At 34.0% G+C, this 15,735-nt stretch overlaps 2 protein-coding genes across 4 annotated transcripts; both read right to left on the bottom strand.

Moving 5' to 3' along the window:
- Nucleotides 1-1,033: 1,033 nt before the first annotated feature.
- Nucleotides 1,034-5,503, bottom strand: LOC107876113 (probable linoleate 9S-lipoxygenase 5). The gene is made up of 9 exons (XM_016723118.2): nt 5,177-5,503; nt 4,319-4,608; nt 3,986-4,226; nt 3,536-3,877; nt 3,356-3,441; nt 3,094-3,201; nt 2,680-2,984; nt 2,313-2,576; nt 1,034-2,202 (listed from the first exon to the last, which is right to left on the bottom strand). Exons 1-9 carry the CDS (start codon nt 5,370-5,372, stop codon nt 1,449-1,451), a joined length of 2,586 nt encoding a protein of 861 aa, XP_016578604.2. The 5' UTR covers nt 5,373-5,503; the 3' UTR covers nt 1,034-1,448.
- A 1,457-nt stretch (nt 5,504-6,960) lies between these two features.
- Nucleotides 6,961-13,767, bottom strand: LOC107876114. Of its 3 annotated transcripts, XM_016723119.2 has the most exons (14): nt 13,533-13,767; nt 11,296-11,716; nt 11,011-11,102; nt 10,617-10,775; nt 10,130-10,466; nt 9,484-9,602; nt 9,324-9,396; nt 9,036-9,256; nt 8,895-8,951; nt 8,658-8,814; nt 8,240-8,362; nt 7,988-8,158; nt 7,572-7,631; nt 6,961-7,495 (listed from the first exon to the last, which is right to left on the bottom strand). In XM_016723119.2, exons 1-14 carry the CDS (start codon nt 13,574-13,576, stop codon nt 7,376-7,378), a joined length of 2,154 nt encoding a protein of 717 aa, XP_016578605.2. In that variant the 5' UTR covers nt 13,577-13,767; the 3' UTR covers nt 6,961-7,375. The 3 variants fall into 3 exon arrangements, with proteins under 3 accessions (XP_016578605.2, XP_016578606.2, XP_016578607.2); XM_016723120.2 differs by lacking the exon at nt 8,895-8,951 and having other exon boundaries at nt 13,533-13,756; XM_016723121.2 differs by lacking the exons at nt 6,961-7,495; nt 7,572-7,631 and having other exon boundaries at nt 8,061-8,158; nt 8,240-8,390.
- Nucleotides 13,768-15,735: the final 1,968 nt, after the last annotated feature.

The following is a 15,735-nucleotide window of genomic DNA, read 5'->3' as shown; positions in this document are numbered from 1 at the left end:
TTTCAAATTTCGTTATTCAATAATTGTGAAATTTCTAACAAACATAATTAAAATTCACAAGATTTGGAGAAACATTAATTTTAATGGAAAATCACTTATTCCGAAAACCAGTCTCTGATACCACATTTAAGCATAAACGGATTATATAAACTTAAACAATCTTATACATAAACAATCCTATCCATAATCCTTTGTATTATTCAGGAACGTTGAACTTAATGATTTTCACATACACATAATAATAGTAATTCAATAAAGAATTATTTACCTGAATTTTCCATGGTTTTAGCGGAAACAAAAGCGTAATAGCAGAAGCACTGAATTGTTTCTCTCTCTTTACCATACTTTCAGAATAATTGTGATGGAGCTTATTCTTCTTTTGACAGAGAGAGGACCCCTTTTATAATGAGAATAGTCAGTTATGTTTTCACGTTCATCAACGTGATTGATGAATACAATCATTATCCATCTAGGAGTCAGTAATTATCCTACTAGGTAACTTTTCATATAGATTAAGAATTTAACTTATTCAATTATTATTAAACCAATAAATAAATTAATTATGTGGGCCATAAAAACTTACATAAAAAAAAACTATACTTTGATTCCAACTAGTTGGTACTACATTGACTCTTTGTTTTCAATGAGTATGTTCTCGAGAGATTTTCTCTAAATCTATTTATCCCCTTTATCAAACGTGATCATTTCTAATTTGTCCAATCTTAGTATGATGACACATCTATCTTAATATCCGTATTTTTTCCTTTATATTACACTTATCTTGCAGATATATGGATCTTAAAAGCCCAAATTCATTCCCACATAATATTGGTGGCTCAAATCATTCTATAGAATTTGGTATCCAACAACAATCAACATAACCAGTGAAATCCCACAAAGTGGGGTCTAGGAGGGTAGAGCGTATGTAGGCCTTACCACTATCTCTAGAGAGGTTGTTTCTAAAAGACCCTCGACTCAAGTGAAACAAATCAAAATCGTAATTAAAACCAGAAAACGATAGTGCAGAGAAACATGACAAGTAAGGCATAGTAAAATTATCGCAAGTAGTAAGCATGATTCTTGGTTTTTTTCTTTTTTTCTTTTTCTCAAGTGGGTATTTTTACCAAAATTCCCACCTACACTCCACAAATGGGAGATGAGTGTAAAACCTTGTCTAAAATAATAAAAAATGGACTGCTTGTTTGATGTCGAGCCCTATTTAACTTCAAAGCTCTTGGATATTCAAGCATCACTTTGCAGATAGACCACACCCTTTCACCTTTTAACTTGCTTGCAAGAGAAATATTACAAAGTTTATCAAACAAAAATTACATCACACTAACTTGACACTGTAATTGAACAAAAGAAGGAAAATGAAACTTGACACCGTAATTGAACAAAAGAAAGAATAAAAATGAAACTTGACCATGAAGATTGAAATGAAAGTACTATATCGACACACTGTTGGGTATTCCTTTGCCTGTGAGTCCTTCTTCACTTGTAGGAAAGAGCAACGTATATGGAACCTTAACAGGCCCCGACCTATTTTTCCAATTCTCATCGCCATTCATCTGTACAATTTGATCCTCGATTTCACTCAACTTTTTCCCAAACCTCTCAAAAGCAGCAAGAGGTTCTTGGTCCTTTGTCCATTCAGATGAGTCTCTCTGTCCAAGGTAAACCTCATCTGATGTATGCCTTGACAATATCTCTATGAGAGAAATTCCTAGTAATGTCTGCAGTTGAGGAGTGATTGTTTTCAAGTACGCCAGATCAGGATTTGTCTTAAGTTCTTCATACTCAGGAGTTCCTGGCTCAGGCATGAATCTTCGACTTAATGTTGGGCGATTTGGGAGGTAACCTGCATAAGGGTATTGCCCAAAATTAACTGCTGCATGAAGTGCTGATGCTATCCAAATAATAATGGTGCAAGAATCTATTAGCTCTTGACGTGTTTGCATTTTAGGCCACCAGGGTTCATCTTTCTTGTCACCATGCCCTTCTTCCCGAACTTCTTTCCACCAGGCTTGGAGTTCATCATCTTTCAGAACTGATTCATCTGATTTATAATAGAAGTTGCAATATTCTGTTACCCAAATTTTGATTGCTGACCATATTTCTAAACCATCAACAGCGTATGGGTAGTCTTGAATTAGTAAGCGAACGCCATGTGGGGAACTCGAGTCCTCTACTGCAACTCCTCTAAAATCAAGTGATATTATAGACATATTAGCAAAATCGGAATACCTTAAAACTTCATGAACAACCATATTTTTCTTGTAAAGTTAGTTCTAAAATTGTAATTTATATACCTCTTAACGAGATCAACCGGAAGTGCTTGTTCAGGGAAGACCCAATTTCTGTAAACTACAGCAGACATTTCCATCGCATATTTGGAAGGAAAAACTGTCAGCTCAAGAACTCCACCAGCATTGATTAAGATCTGTCTTGCCAAAGCGTTTATGTTCATCGTGTCCCGAAAATGAGGATGTAAAAGTTTATGAATCGGGTGAAGCACGCTTAGTTGCCTGTTTGTTGCAATCACAAACGGCTCAATTGCTGCATGTGTATTCAACCTGAGAAGATAACCACACATTATTTGAATATGACTTTGACAAAGTATTGAAGTTGTTACTGTGACTCATAAATCCTTAGAGATATCATCTAATAGAATTTTACCAGTGACTGATTAGCTGATGAACACCCGAGTCATTCACTGCAACATAAGCTTTAGCCAATTGCCAGATCGTACCCTCAACATCTCGATCGGCTGGGGTATAAACTTTGCTAACAGCCCCAAGTTCATCTCCATCCGGATGTGGCAAGCTTAGTTCAATTGCTATTGGCTTCATTGTTCCATCGTCTTGCAAGAAAAGCAGAGTTCTTGAGGCGTAGAGTTTTGTGTTTGTCGTGTTTATTCTCCTCACATACGGCATAAGCATGTCATGATGGTTTAATATGTAAAGCCTGTTTGTCTTGATTGCCTGTAAATAACATTGCAATCTTTTTACTACTCAGGGTTTATGAATGGAATCTACACTTACTCGAAGTATTTAAACACACTAATCGGGAAGATAGAGATAAATAAATTACATCATCGATAGTTAGCCCATCCAGTGCATTCTCTATATGTTCTTTGGTTATTGTACTGTTTTGGTTTCCATATACTTCAGTATCTAGCTTGCTTTTTGGAGGGAACTCCTGTAGATAAAAAAAAAAAAAAAAAAAAACATAAAGACAATATTTCGTAAGCACGGAAAGAAAAGATGAAGCATAAACAAATTTAATCTGAGTTACAAACTCCTCTTTCCAAATCATGTGCATGATATATATGTGAACAGTGAAGCTAACTTACTTGGAGTCTGCTGATTATGACAGGATTTACTCCGGCAAGCATTTCTCTTGCAAATTCTTCATCAGTCCTCCATGAACTTTTATCCGCTGGAAAAACAATCCACAAATCATATGTAACAAAACGTAAAGGATGACACGAAAAAGGTAATAAGTAGGTCGTTTCAGGAAGCAACATCAGTACCTTGAATAACTTGAGGAGTTGGGAATTTGAATTTCCCTTCACCATCAGTTCGGATGATTTCTTTTAGAATCGGTAGAGGAATGCTGTCAGTGAGGGCTTTGAGAAAAGGGCCTTGCGGCAATTTGATTCCTCCTTCATAAAGCCTCAGTACATCCTCAAAGCTGTCAAACTCATCAGGAGTGCTATCAAAGAGAGCCTGAAACTCGGGGATAAGGAACTGAACAATGGATTTCAAAGCATATGTCAGGAAGTCCGACAACTTAATGTGTCCAAAACGCTCATCTCTTGGTACATAGATGTCTAAACTCATAAGCAATGGAATCCTACTTTCACTTTTAGGATCTGTTCAAAATAGAAAAACATGTCACTCGAAGTTAGTTTCTTCAAAATCTTCAGACAACTATAAATGTCGCATCGCAGAAAAAGAAATATCTTTTGCAGATTCATAACCTGCTTTTGTTGGCTTTCTGCCTGTTCTTCCTCTCCGAGGGTATGGGAACTCAGCAGATCCTCCCAAGATAGTCCTAGCATACGCTTCGCCTCTTTCTGGATCACCCAAGTCGTTGTAGAAAGCATAGTCATAAACCCTGTCCCATTCCTCAAGCTTTCCATTTCCATCTCCTCTTAAGGTCACTAATTCTTTTTCTCTGTATTCGCGCAATGGTTCTGGAGTTTCGTGGGGAAGATATGCCTGCATTAATATTTACAATAATATTAATTAAAAATCTTTTTCTAAATAATCTCTCTTTGTATATACTTAAAATAAATTATGCATAACAGTACCTGATTAGCAAAGAAAATCCGTTCTGATTTGTATCTTTTAGCAGGATAAACCCAAGAATTACAGACAAAATGAATCTTGCCATGATTGGGAACGTCTTCAAGAGTGAGTGATTTAAGGAAAAACTCATTGAAGTGCAAATTATTGATGATAAATGCCCCTGGAACTCCAATATCCTCGTCCCAATCAAACGTGACATCAAAGGCTGATTCGCCTGCGACTAATGGGGTTCGTGTAGTGAGCCAGTTCTCCAAGTAAGCTGGCTTGCTACGTTTCCCTTGTAAACCATTCGCTGCAAACATGGATCACATTGATCAAAATTAAATCAATGAACTACACTTACGAATATGGTAGTAACTAGTAACTAATACGAGGAGTATACGTATCTGTAGTTCTAAAGTAATAACAAACTTTCAGAAATTTTATATCTCAAAAAGTCAATGAACTACGAGTAACTTTGTACCAGAAGCCATTTATTTAACTTTGTTTTGTACCAATATGATGACTCAGTTTACGATGTTTGACATAATTATCTTTTCGAACTTTCACAACATTTTAAGAATCAATATTCATCGACCTATTAGTCTAAAAAAGGGAGCCCGTTGCACTAAAGCTCTCGCTATACGCAGATCCCGAGGAAGTGTCCTACCACAAAGGTGTATATATTGTACGTAGCCTTACCTTGCATTTCCGCCGGAGGCTATTTCCAAGGCTTGAACCCGTGACCTCTTGATCACGTGGCAGCAACTCACTTACCAGTTACTCCAAGGTTCCCCTTCATCGACCTATTAGTCTACTCTACTCGTATATATTTTAAAAACAAGGAAAGTTTCCCTCCTATAGAGAGGTAGAGAACTTACCAGGATCACCATGAACAGAGCTGATCAACTGCAAAGAGACTCTCTTGCCAAGGAACTCAAGAACTCCATCAAGAAAAGAAGCATTGACATCATTAAAGTCCAATGCATTCTTCTTCATCAACACAACAGTTCCTTTCATCTTTTTTCCATCGTCATTTTTCCCAGAGATTACGTCCACAATCTTTTCCAGTAACATGATGATTACGTTTTTAGACAAAAGAGTGAGAAATAATAATGTATGTATAAATATAGTAAACTTTCGATCTTTCAACTTTTCAAAGAAACAAATAAAGAATGGAGAATGATGATGAGTTTGGTAATGTGAAGTTTCAATTGAACGAGTCCTTATTTATAGGCAGCAACATCCACTTGGCAAAATATATTGAGTAGTATATTATAAAAAAAGGATAAAAAGAAGCCAAGTCCATATTCAACATATTTAACTAGAGTCAAATTTGTGTCGGACTAATTATATTTATCAAAGAAATAGACTTGAATACAATTTAATTAGCATTGAACGTAAGATTATTCTTGGCTTTCTTTTACTGATCTTATCTTATTACTCGTTATTGTTAAATAATACTTGTTTACTATTTACTTGACACACGTTAAAAACTTTTTAATACGTTCATCTTTACTTGTCCACTTTTCTATTGACACATGGATAAAGAAACAAGTAAATGATATAGATAAATTTTTTGAAAAATGCTAGTAAATCGTACTCAATACTAAGTGTAAAATGGGTAGAAATAGGCCGGACAAATATTGTTCGACATCCCAACATAGAAAAAGTAAACAAGTAAAATGGATGGAGGAAGTAATTAATAAGGATGGTGCTATATTGCCCAATGAAAATAATAAATTGTAATGCTTTCACAAATGTATTGGATAGTGAATAATATTTAACAACAAAAATAAAATGAATAGAAATGAGTTAATTTTCTATACGACATTATTGTACATCTAATTTTTTAGAAAAAAATAAATTACTAGTAGAAAACTTTTTTCCTTTTGAGTTTTGTTCTCTATTCTTGTGTAGGAATGAGCAAAGGGACAATATTTTTTCCAAAGCCGCCCCTATTGGTCCTTCGTGCCCCCACAAGTAACCTAGTGGAATGCAATTTTTTATTTTGAAATTTCTGCACAATTTCCCTTTCACAGAATATCATCAAACTTTTCCTCTTAAATTTCTCCTTTCAATTTAGCCGCCTGGTAGATGACGCGGTTCAAGAAAATAAATACTAGTACAAAATGTTCATGTTGTACAATATAAAAGCACAGCACAAGATAAATACTAATAAAAATTTGATGTGTGGTGTTTGGGATATGGATTTAGAATTCTGACGTGTTTGATATTAAGTCTTGGGTCAACTTCTGTTTGCTAAATGAGTTTGATGATTGGGATTAGGCAAATTTGACTGAGTAATTATTATGATGAACGAATATTAATAGTTTGTAAATTCTAATGACTCGATTAGATTTTACTCTCTTCGTTTTAATTTATTTCTAGCTTTTGTTGTGCATATTTGGATCCAACGTAACTTGGATGAGATGTTCGAAATGGTGTACGAATTTGATGAGATTGTATCCATTCCTTGATCATACTTTATATTTTGAGTACGTAATTTCAAAAATTTGAAATCAAGAAATGAATATTTGTAAACAATGAGTATCATTTGACAATGTATACATGCACATACTACTTCCTAGTCCTTAGTTCACATATTATTCTTTTTTAGAACAAACTAAAATAAAAATGTTGTCATAAAAAGTGAAACAAGTTGTTCGACTTAAATAATTATATTGATCACCTTGCCATATATACACTTTCTAGATCTGTCTGTCATGTGTTATCTAATGCTAGAGAACCATCAAGTTTTTTGACCTTGTGGTAAACAACCAGACCCTCTAACCAAACAAATTCTTCGAAACTTGAAAGCTTTGTATTAACCCATGGATACTATGAACAATTGTTAGATTATGCCTAGAGCAAATACAGTTCATAGGTGCTTTCACTAGAACTAAATTTAGCTGGATTTGTGTACGTGTGCTTTTGAAAAGGTGGTGTTTCAGTTTCCTCTGATTGACAGTTCCTTGCGTCAGATATGACAAGGTGTATGTGCAACTTCTCTTGCCACTTTACAGAAAGTTAAGCCGTACCAACACCATGATAATGAAGTTGCTTCCGCCAGCTACCATTCACTCTACATCTTTAGAAGGAGGGTGTTCAATGCTGCTCCGAGCTTCGATTTCCTTCTTCTGCGTTCTCTTTAATTGTTTCATAAAATCAAGCCTTTCAGAACAATACGGAGAAGGAATCTGGGCCACAAACAAAAGATATAAGCAAATAATAGAAAGGAATAATGTATAGAGTGATAGATTACAGCTGAATTACCAAACTCGGGACATATTTCTTGATTGCGGCTAGCATTGCTGCATGACCCACAGCAGAAACCTGATAATTTAACAAAGTGAATCTTTGAGAATCTCTTTCCTTTGTGAGAACAGTAAGGAAGATATATTTTCACATTGACAACCTGAAACTAGATGAAAGTAGTTCATGATGAAAGTCCATTGTAAAACAACTATTAGAATCAATCCACTACCACTAATATTATTTCGTGGAAACAATAGTCTAAATTTTTTTCTTGGAAAGCAGGATAGTCATGGCTATCATCTCTAATTTTAAGTTCTGTAGGCCCTAAACCATTTCTAGCATAGAAGTTGACCAAAAGACCAGTTCATTCAGCAGAAATATAAGCTTTGAGCAGAAAGGAATGAAAATCCATCATTCATATAGTTGATCCTTACAGGGATTAACATTAAGATGGTTATGGGAACAAGAGTAGCAATATCTCCCAGCGTTCTCTTCATTTTCTCTCTCTCCCTTTTTGTGAGTTGACGGCCTTTCAACTTCTTTATAAGTAGCCCTAAAGCATCCGATACGTCTGTAAAGAGCAATTCTGTACCCATCCAAATATCCTATAGCATAATGCAATAAAAAATTAACTACTATAGAGCATACTCTTTTGATTTGATTGAATAACTGGATGAAAAACTTACAACACTTGCAGATATCAGCTTGGTTGTAGATTTTCTTAGTAAATTTTCATGCAGTGGTTTGGGTGCAGTAGAGCATTCCAACTCCACCAGCGTCACAGGGTCCATTGCAGAAGAGCTGGTGGCCTGCCATTTGAATAAAGGCCTTCAGAAACTGATTGCCAAGACAAAAGGTTGTATAAAAATATTAGATGACCATTTTTTATGAATAAAGTAAGAACTCTCCACTATGCCCAGAGATGCATTTTTTGTCGGGCACTCAATTTAGTAATCTTCATCTGAATTAGTGGTATTTGTGGGAATACACTGGGTATGTTGTTGTACTCAATTTAGTAATCCAGACATTTTGGACCAAGAATCATTCACTAAAGAATAAAAACTCAGCATAGCAGTCCCTATTTACTAAATCTGGTGCTTGTACCTGATTCAATCTAGATCCATACTGATGTTTTTCCTTTTTAATCAAGTCAATTGGCTTCTCTTTCACGTCCAATATGATGGATGAACCCATTCCACATTTACTAAGCAAAGATGCCACCGGATCAGATGCACTTCTATCAGCAAATTTTTGCACTTCTCTGTTTGAGGGGGGATAGGCAACTCATTAGTGGAACGTGCAGTAACAGAAAATTAAATCTTTTCATTAAATCCGACATACCCTGTTCTATCATAAGCTGCCCAGTAGTCCTCCAGACATACCGATAACAGACTCTGACTAAAGAGATTCACAGAAATCAGCTAAAGAATAAGCTATATTTATGTCAGAGACTTCCAATACATTCTCAGAATGATTTGATACCTCTGAAGCAAGAAGTCCAGTAAATTTGCATCTAATGGTTGCTGCGTGGAATTGCTATAGTGGGCAAATCCAGCTATAACATCATAGCATACAGTTAAAACAGTGTACAAAATTATTTCTTTCTCCGCTTGAATTGGATGTTGTTTGGATCTTCTTTTGACACAAAATTTGCTAGCAGATGCAGCATAAAAGTCGAGCCATCCAATTTCATTGGCTACTACCTGTGAGAATTGTTTTAAGCAATCATTTTATTTCTTTCATGTTTTCCAATTTAATTTAAATACTAACCTCCATGAAGAGCTGATACTCAGAGAGAGTGGAGAATTCTGGATGCATAAGAAGGCTACCACATTCTAAGTAACTGCAAGGAGAGCAAAATTGTCCCATGTCAATCAAACGCACAAGACATACTGATTAGAGTAAGGAAAGTAGGCTCTCTTTTAAATACCTCAGAAAATCTCTAGTTTGTTCATCCAGATCCTTTACACCCATTTCTGAGAGGAACAATCTTGTCTCTCTTCCCAGATATGCAAAAAGTCCCAGGGTAGCTAAACTATTTTCTTGAACCTGTCAGACCTTGAAACTACAATCAGTTCAATATACAACCCTTTTTTTGTCAAAATCACAACTGATGCATCCAAATTACAGAACAACCTTGATTATCTTTTTAGGCAGGGTAAACCTACAAGTCTGCGCACTAACTACTCCCAAATTATTGTTATTGTCAATCTCTTATTTTTAAAAATTTTGGTGTACGGACTAACTTGAGCACACCTCTACTAATTCCACGGGTCTTCCAACCTATTATCAATCTTTTTATCAAACATATTGAAATAGGAAGGAAAAGTTTATCAACTCAAAATAAGGCCCATGATGGAGTTTCTTTAACTTTAAAAGACAGAATTTTAAAATATACAGAGAGAATAAGAAATCAATGTGGATGTAACCTTCTCGCCCCAAACCTAAACATAGTTCAATGACAGAGTTACGATTAGATGTCACATGTTTGTAGGTATTTCGCAGATCTTGTGCAACAGTAAAAAAAAGCTCATTCACAAAATTAATTTGCTACAAACCAATAAGTAAATGCTAACCTTGTCATGAAAATTATGCTTGTCTGTAATTACATTCTCTCTGTGAAATGCATTACTGAGTTTTCTCTGAACCAATCCTATCCAAAATTCTACATCTTCAATACTGTTACTTGGTAGAACCTTTCTGCCAAAATGGACCAAGAAGTCTTCTTCGAATCCAGCCTCAGTTGCTAAATAGTGCAATTTATCAATTGAAACAAGTGTATGTGACAAGTTCATAAGTTCTACTAGTGCATCTTCAACTGAAGCTGAAAACAAAGGGCAAGAAACTCGTCCTGAACCTAATTTCCTCACTGCTGTGCAACAACTTATTGCCAAGACATTTCCTGCAACACCACTGAATAGTTCCATATTAGATGTTTTTATCAACTGAAATATAAAGAATATGTGCAATACCAATCAGCAGATTACTGTTCAAGAGCATTTGGTTGCATCATGATGACAGCTAAAATAACCTGATAACAAGCACTGGTCTTTGAAGATATACCTTCCTGCATAATCCACAGACCATTTCTTGAATAGGGGAATGAACATTCTTGCAATCCGTGGCAGCTCCAGTGTTCTAAACCATTGCACCAACTTTGGATTCCTCAAATTCAATTGACTTTCAATGTGCTCTCCAAGAAAGTTGGTGATAGGAGATAGGCTGTTGTAAAGCAAGAAGGAAAAGAACATGAAAACAAGAAGGAGGACAAGATTGCCAAACTGTGACATGCGGCTAACTTCTCAATATATAGAAGACACACAAACATATAGGAGTTCATAATATGAGTTCCATAATGAATATGATCAAAGGAGAACATTAAAACTGAGCGAGCCAGAAATTGATAAGCTTAACACAAATGTCCATTTGTGGAAAAGTTCAAGATAGTCAAACTTACATTTCATGAACAGAAGAAACATTGTTGCTGCGTTTGCGAGAAAGAAACACTTCCACTTCTATTGCTGCTTTGAACAAAGCATAAATTGCTACCTGTGCAGCAGCATATGCTTTTATTTGTTGCATAGGTTCCAAAGTTCGCGAAGTTGGCAATAATTATAGTAGTGAGCGAAGTGTTCAATATGGAAAATCACAATCGATGTTAACCTTCACAGTTTAAAAACTGAAGCACAAATGCAGCGTGTCGGAAATCTCTACGAGCAGAACTGCAGGCTGTACTTCATACCTGATATGAGATGCTTTTATGCCAGGCATGCACATCCACCCCAACCCATGCCATTGCAAGCTCGGGCCCATTTTTAGCCAATTCAAGGGTCTGTACTGCAACTGAAAAACTTCTTGCAGATTCATGCAGTACCCACACAAGACAATTGACTCGATTGAAATCCAGCTCATCCCTGTGTCTACTGATTATAGAAGAGTCCATCGTAATAATGTTTTGGTCAGGGTTTCCTGTAGCTGCCACTGATCCTAGAGCTTCCGAAGGAATGCATTTCACTGAAATATTTTGGGACAATGATCCAGAAAGATATCCTTGCAGAATGATATATTTTAAAGAGTCAAAACTCTGCTCTTTCACATATATATTAGATGAACAGAGTTTCTTAGAACCAAATTTTGCTGAGTTCCATGATCTGACAATTTCTCTGCAGCAAAGAAATTCATCAGTGAATTCTATTTAGTGGCAGAAATATGAAGATTTCAGACGTCTCACAGAAGTTTGTTTGTATTCTCACAAGTATATATCATTTAGAGACTTCTGATGGGGCTTTCAATTTAAGAGCCCCAAACCTAGTAGTCTTGCTTGGACCTTTTCTACAGAGGCGTTTATAGTTTCCCATTTCCCGACCAAACTCATCAAAGGTCAGCGGTTAATTTGTCAGTGGCATGATTTGCACTCCCCTTAAACAAAATTGAAGACAACTGAAGTGGTTAAGAGAGAACATATTGCTGAATTAAGGACAACCATCTCAGAAGCATCAAATCGTGCACTCGTCATTTTGGATATATCACCACTTTATGCAGATCTAGAGTTACAAGAATGATGATAGTAAAACCTTTTCCTTCTTGAATTGTACACTTGAAAACTTATTTACATTGCACTTACTAATTAAATCAATCAATAATACACCATTCCATGCTACTTATGGTTGACAGATGAGTTGTCTATATCCATGAATTTCTCTAAATCTCACACTGACCTACACTGATATACAAGTCTCTAACACAAATAAGAATACTTTGGAAAAACACCAAACTAGATTGAAGTGCAAAATAACTTAACTCTAATACCAACTAGTTGGCACTATATAAACCATTTTCTTTCACTGTGTAATGTTCTCAATCGATCTTCTCTCAATCTACTTCCTAAATGTACCTGTCTTCTTTATCAAACTCGATCATTTCTAATTTGTCCAATCTAGTTGATCACACATTCATCTCAACATCCGTATTTATATGACACTTATCTTGCAGATATATGGATCTTAGAAACCCAACATTTAACAAAAAACGAAAAGGAAAGGAAAGATTGATATTTTATAAATCAAGTTTTCTTTTTCATTTCCATTTTAGTTGTAACATCGATCCCCGAAATTATTATTAGAGAAGATATGTGTAAAGATATGAATCTTTTTTCCTTTTGATAATCATGGTTGTCCAAGCCAACTTGGACACCTCAACTAATTCCACGAAATTCCTGCCATCTCCCACCAACACCAGGCATCAGACTATCAGCAAATCCGTCCACTCCGTCCACTGAGACTAGAACAGATAGGAAAAAATCACCTAGTGTTTTGTCTCTGCTGGAGATTAAACCTGAGATCTCCTCAAACCACGTCATTGACTACTAGGCCAAACCTTGGGTGTTGTCTAAAGAAATGATCTTGGGCCTAACACAACCCCAAAAGCTAGCTCAAAAAGGGACGATTGCCCATGACCATGTAAAGAGACACCCATCCTTTTTTTTCCTCATTCAAAATGGGACTCCTCAACACCCCACATCACGTCCCCGGGGGAGGGGGCACAATTTAATATGAGAGCCCAACGTCGGAAAGTAAGAATTGTGTGGGATCCTACTCCCAAAGTTAGCGATTAGCCAATTTATAATTTTGGTATGTCAACTTAAAATTTCCATTCCTTCAATTAATGGAACAAAAATAATCCAACAAATGTACTTCCACCAGTACCCAATTCTTTGTTAATTCCCTAAACACAGACTAGGCATTCACACTTTTGCCCCAATATTTCCATCTCAGAAATGAAATCTAAGCTTAAGGGGTTGTTAAACTAATACTTAACAGCAAATCTTTATGCACTAAGCACATTATTCTGATTAAGATATACAATAGGCAAATCATTGGCGTTGACTCTGTATTTAATGATTCGATAATTGGATAAGACGATGGAATTAGAAAGCATAGTAGTCATAAATATAGAAAGAAAAATGGAGAGAGAACTTACTGATTATGGAAAGCGGAAATGCGGAGAGAGAAAAGGGAAGCCATGGAAGAAAAGGCGACGAAAAAGGAAAGAAGAAGAAAACGGATAGGGTAGAAAAGAAAGTATTTATAGGAAGAGATTGAAGCGAAGCCATCGAGGTATAGAGAGAGAGAGAAATGAAAAATGGAATTTGATATTCAACTTGGGATTTAGCTCCCACCCCCTGAAGTCCCATTTTGTTACGAGGAAAAACGACGCTACACTGTTTAACAAAGTGGGCACAAAGAAGTACAGTAACTAAATTTTTCGGAAGTACGGTTGGTATGAAATTACTTATTTGAGAGTTATTTTTATTAAAAAAAACATTCAGAAAAATATCTTTTTTAAAAAAAATCTATGTTTATTAAATTTATTTAAAAATTATTTTTGATAAATGAATTATATTTGACTATTTTTTTTTTCAAAAAGTGATTTTGAGAGTCAAATGACGGAAAAAAAGATATGTATTAATAGAGAGAGAGAATTTTATGATTAAAATTATTTTGTAGAGAGAATTTATTTTAAATATCTATTATAATATTTTTAATGAAAAAAATTATTTCATCTCCCAACGTGATTTTTCTATTATTTATTGTCATTAATTATAAAAAATAAAGAGCTATATATTCTTTGATAATCAACATCAATAATATTTTCTATTTTATTTTTTAAATAAGAGAAAGGAATAAAATAATAATATATAAATCATAAAATAAAATAAAACATTATGACGTAAATCTGAAACATAAAATTTTTAAATTAAATTTATAAGATATGCTGATTAATTAATTTCAGAGTTAATCAAACAACATTTATTTTTTCCAAAAAATGCTTTTTTTCGAAGAAAAAATAATAAAGACACTTAGTTTGAGTGTTTAAATAAAATATTTAGATAAATTTAAGAAGTTGACTATGTATTAAACCTTAAATTTATATCAAAAAGTTTTATGTTAAAAAGTAAAATACTTTTTAAACAACAATAACTTGGTGCACCTAAATTCAAAGCCTCTATTAAAAATTAAAAAGTACGTAATACGTTACCACCATCCATGTTGGCTAGAAGTGCTTTACCACAATTTTGATGGTGGATAACTTTACCACAATCCTAATTTATATATATATATATATATAATATGCTTTAATGAGACAAATTTTTTTGAAGTAAAAGAAATCAAAGATACGTGTATTACAAATCATCTAAATTAAGGCAAAAATTGAAAAGATTAAACTTAAAAAATAAGTCCATTGCATAAATTGAAACAAGACAAGTTTAATTTTAAATATTATTTAATTTCTAATTTCAAAATTTGTGATTTTAGAAATTACATGTAATTCTTGCATATGTAATTCTATTTAATAAATTAAAATTTGAGTTTGATTTACACTTTAATAATTAAAATATGATAATATTATATTTCGGACGTAAGAATTTGACAAAATGATGCACCTTTTATGAAGAAAAGAAAAACGGAAGAAAAAGGTTTTCTTTTCTTGGAATGAGCCTGTGAATTATAAATGAAGAGAAAATGTAGAAGAGAAGAAGAAATTATTTGGAATACCATAAGGGCATACCTAATTAATAATATCAATAACTTACGCTAATTAAGGTTGCAATCTAATTTTTGGGTGGGTGAACTTGTGCCTAAGATGTTTATGGTTCAGTTCCGTCGATTTTGGAAAATTAAAATCAAATTAATTTCATCAACTTATAACTATTAAAATCAAACGGAATTAAATATAATTCATATTCATTGATTTGGTGCGATTTTTTCAAATTTTTTAAAATATAATGATAATTCTCTTTTTTTATTTTTTTCGTTACAATTAAAGAAGAATTCTCCATCATTTTTCATCCTATAATCCGTTATTAATCTCTTATTGTGGTGACTAACATTTTCTTAGGTTATGGCAAAATTATCTAAAGATCTGTTAGCTTTAATAAATTGAATAAAGTTGATAAAAAAATAAAAAAATATATATAGGTAACTCTCATTATTGTTTCTCTGAATAAATGAGTTTGTATTCATGATTTTCTTTTAATAAATGAGGTTACGGCGTAAAGTTCATCATCCTATTAGAGATAACTAAAATTTACATGAAAAAGGTATAAACTATTTAAAATTATTTATAACAAATAATATATTATATATATTCATTATAAAATTTGTGTATATAATTTTTCAGT

The sequence above is a fragment of the Capsicum annuum genome, chromosome 6, assembly GCF_002878395.1.
Source record: "Capsicum annuum cultivar UCD-10X-F1 chromosome 6, UCD10Xv1.1, whole genome shotgun sequence".
NCBI classification, from domain to species: Eukaryota; Viridiplantae; Streptophyta; class Magnoliopsida; order Solanales; family Solanaceae; genus Capsicum; species Capsicum annuum.
This window is presented reverse-complemented; position numbering and strand designations above follow the sequence as displayed.

What these genes read in the sequence shown, in the direction of transcription:
- LOC107876114 (XM_016723119.2), bottom strand. Translation starts at nt 13,576, where the DNA reads ATGGCTTCCCTTTTCTCTCTCCGCATTTCCGCTTTCCATAATCA. An exon ending in ATAAAAGCATCTCATATCAG is followed by an intron (nt 11,103 to 11,295) that starts GTATGAAGTACA and finishes GCTGCTGCACAG; the next exon opens with GTAGCAATTTATGCTTTGTT. An exon ending in AGCATAATTTTCATGACAAG is followed by an intron (nt 9,603 to 10,129) that starts GTTAGCATTTAC and finishes AAGGTCTGACAG; the next exon opens with GTTCAAGAAAATAGTTTAGC.
- LOC107876113 (XM_016723118.2), bottom strand. Translation starts at nt 5,372, where the DNA reads ATGTTACTGGAAAAGATTGTGGACGTAATCTCTGGGAAAAATGACGAT. An exon ending in CAGAAAGCCAACAAAAGCAG is followed by an intron (nt 3,878 to 3,985) that starts GTTATGAATCTG and finishes TATTTTGAACAG; the next exon opens with ATCCTAAAAGTGAAAGTAGG. An exon ending in ATGGGCTAACTATCGATGAT is followed by an intron (nt 2,985 to 3,093) that starts GTAATTTATTTA and finishes TGTTATTTACAG; the next exon opens with GCAATCAAGACAAACAGGCT.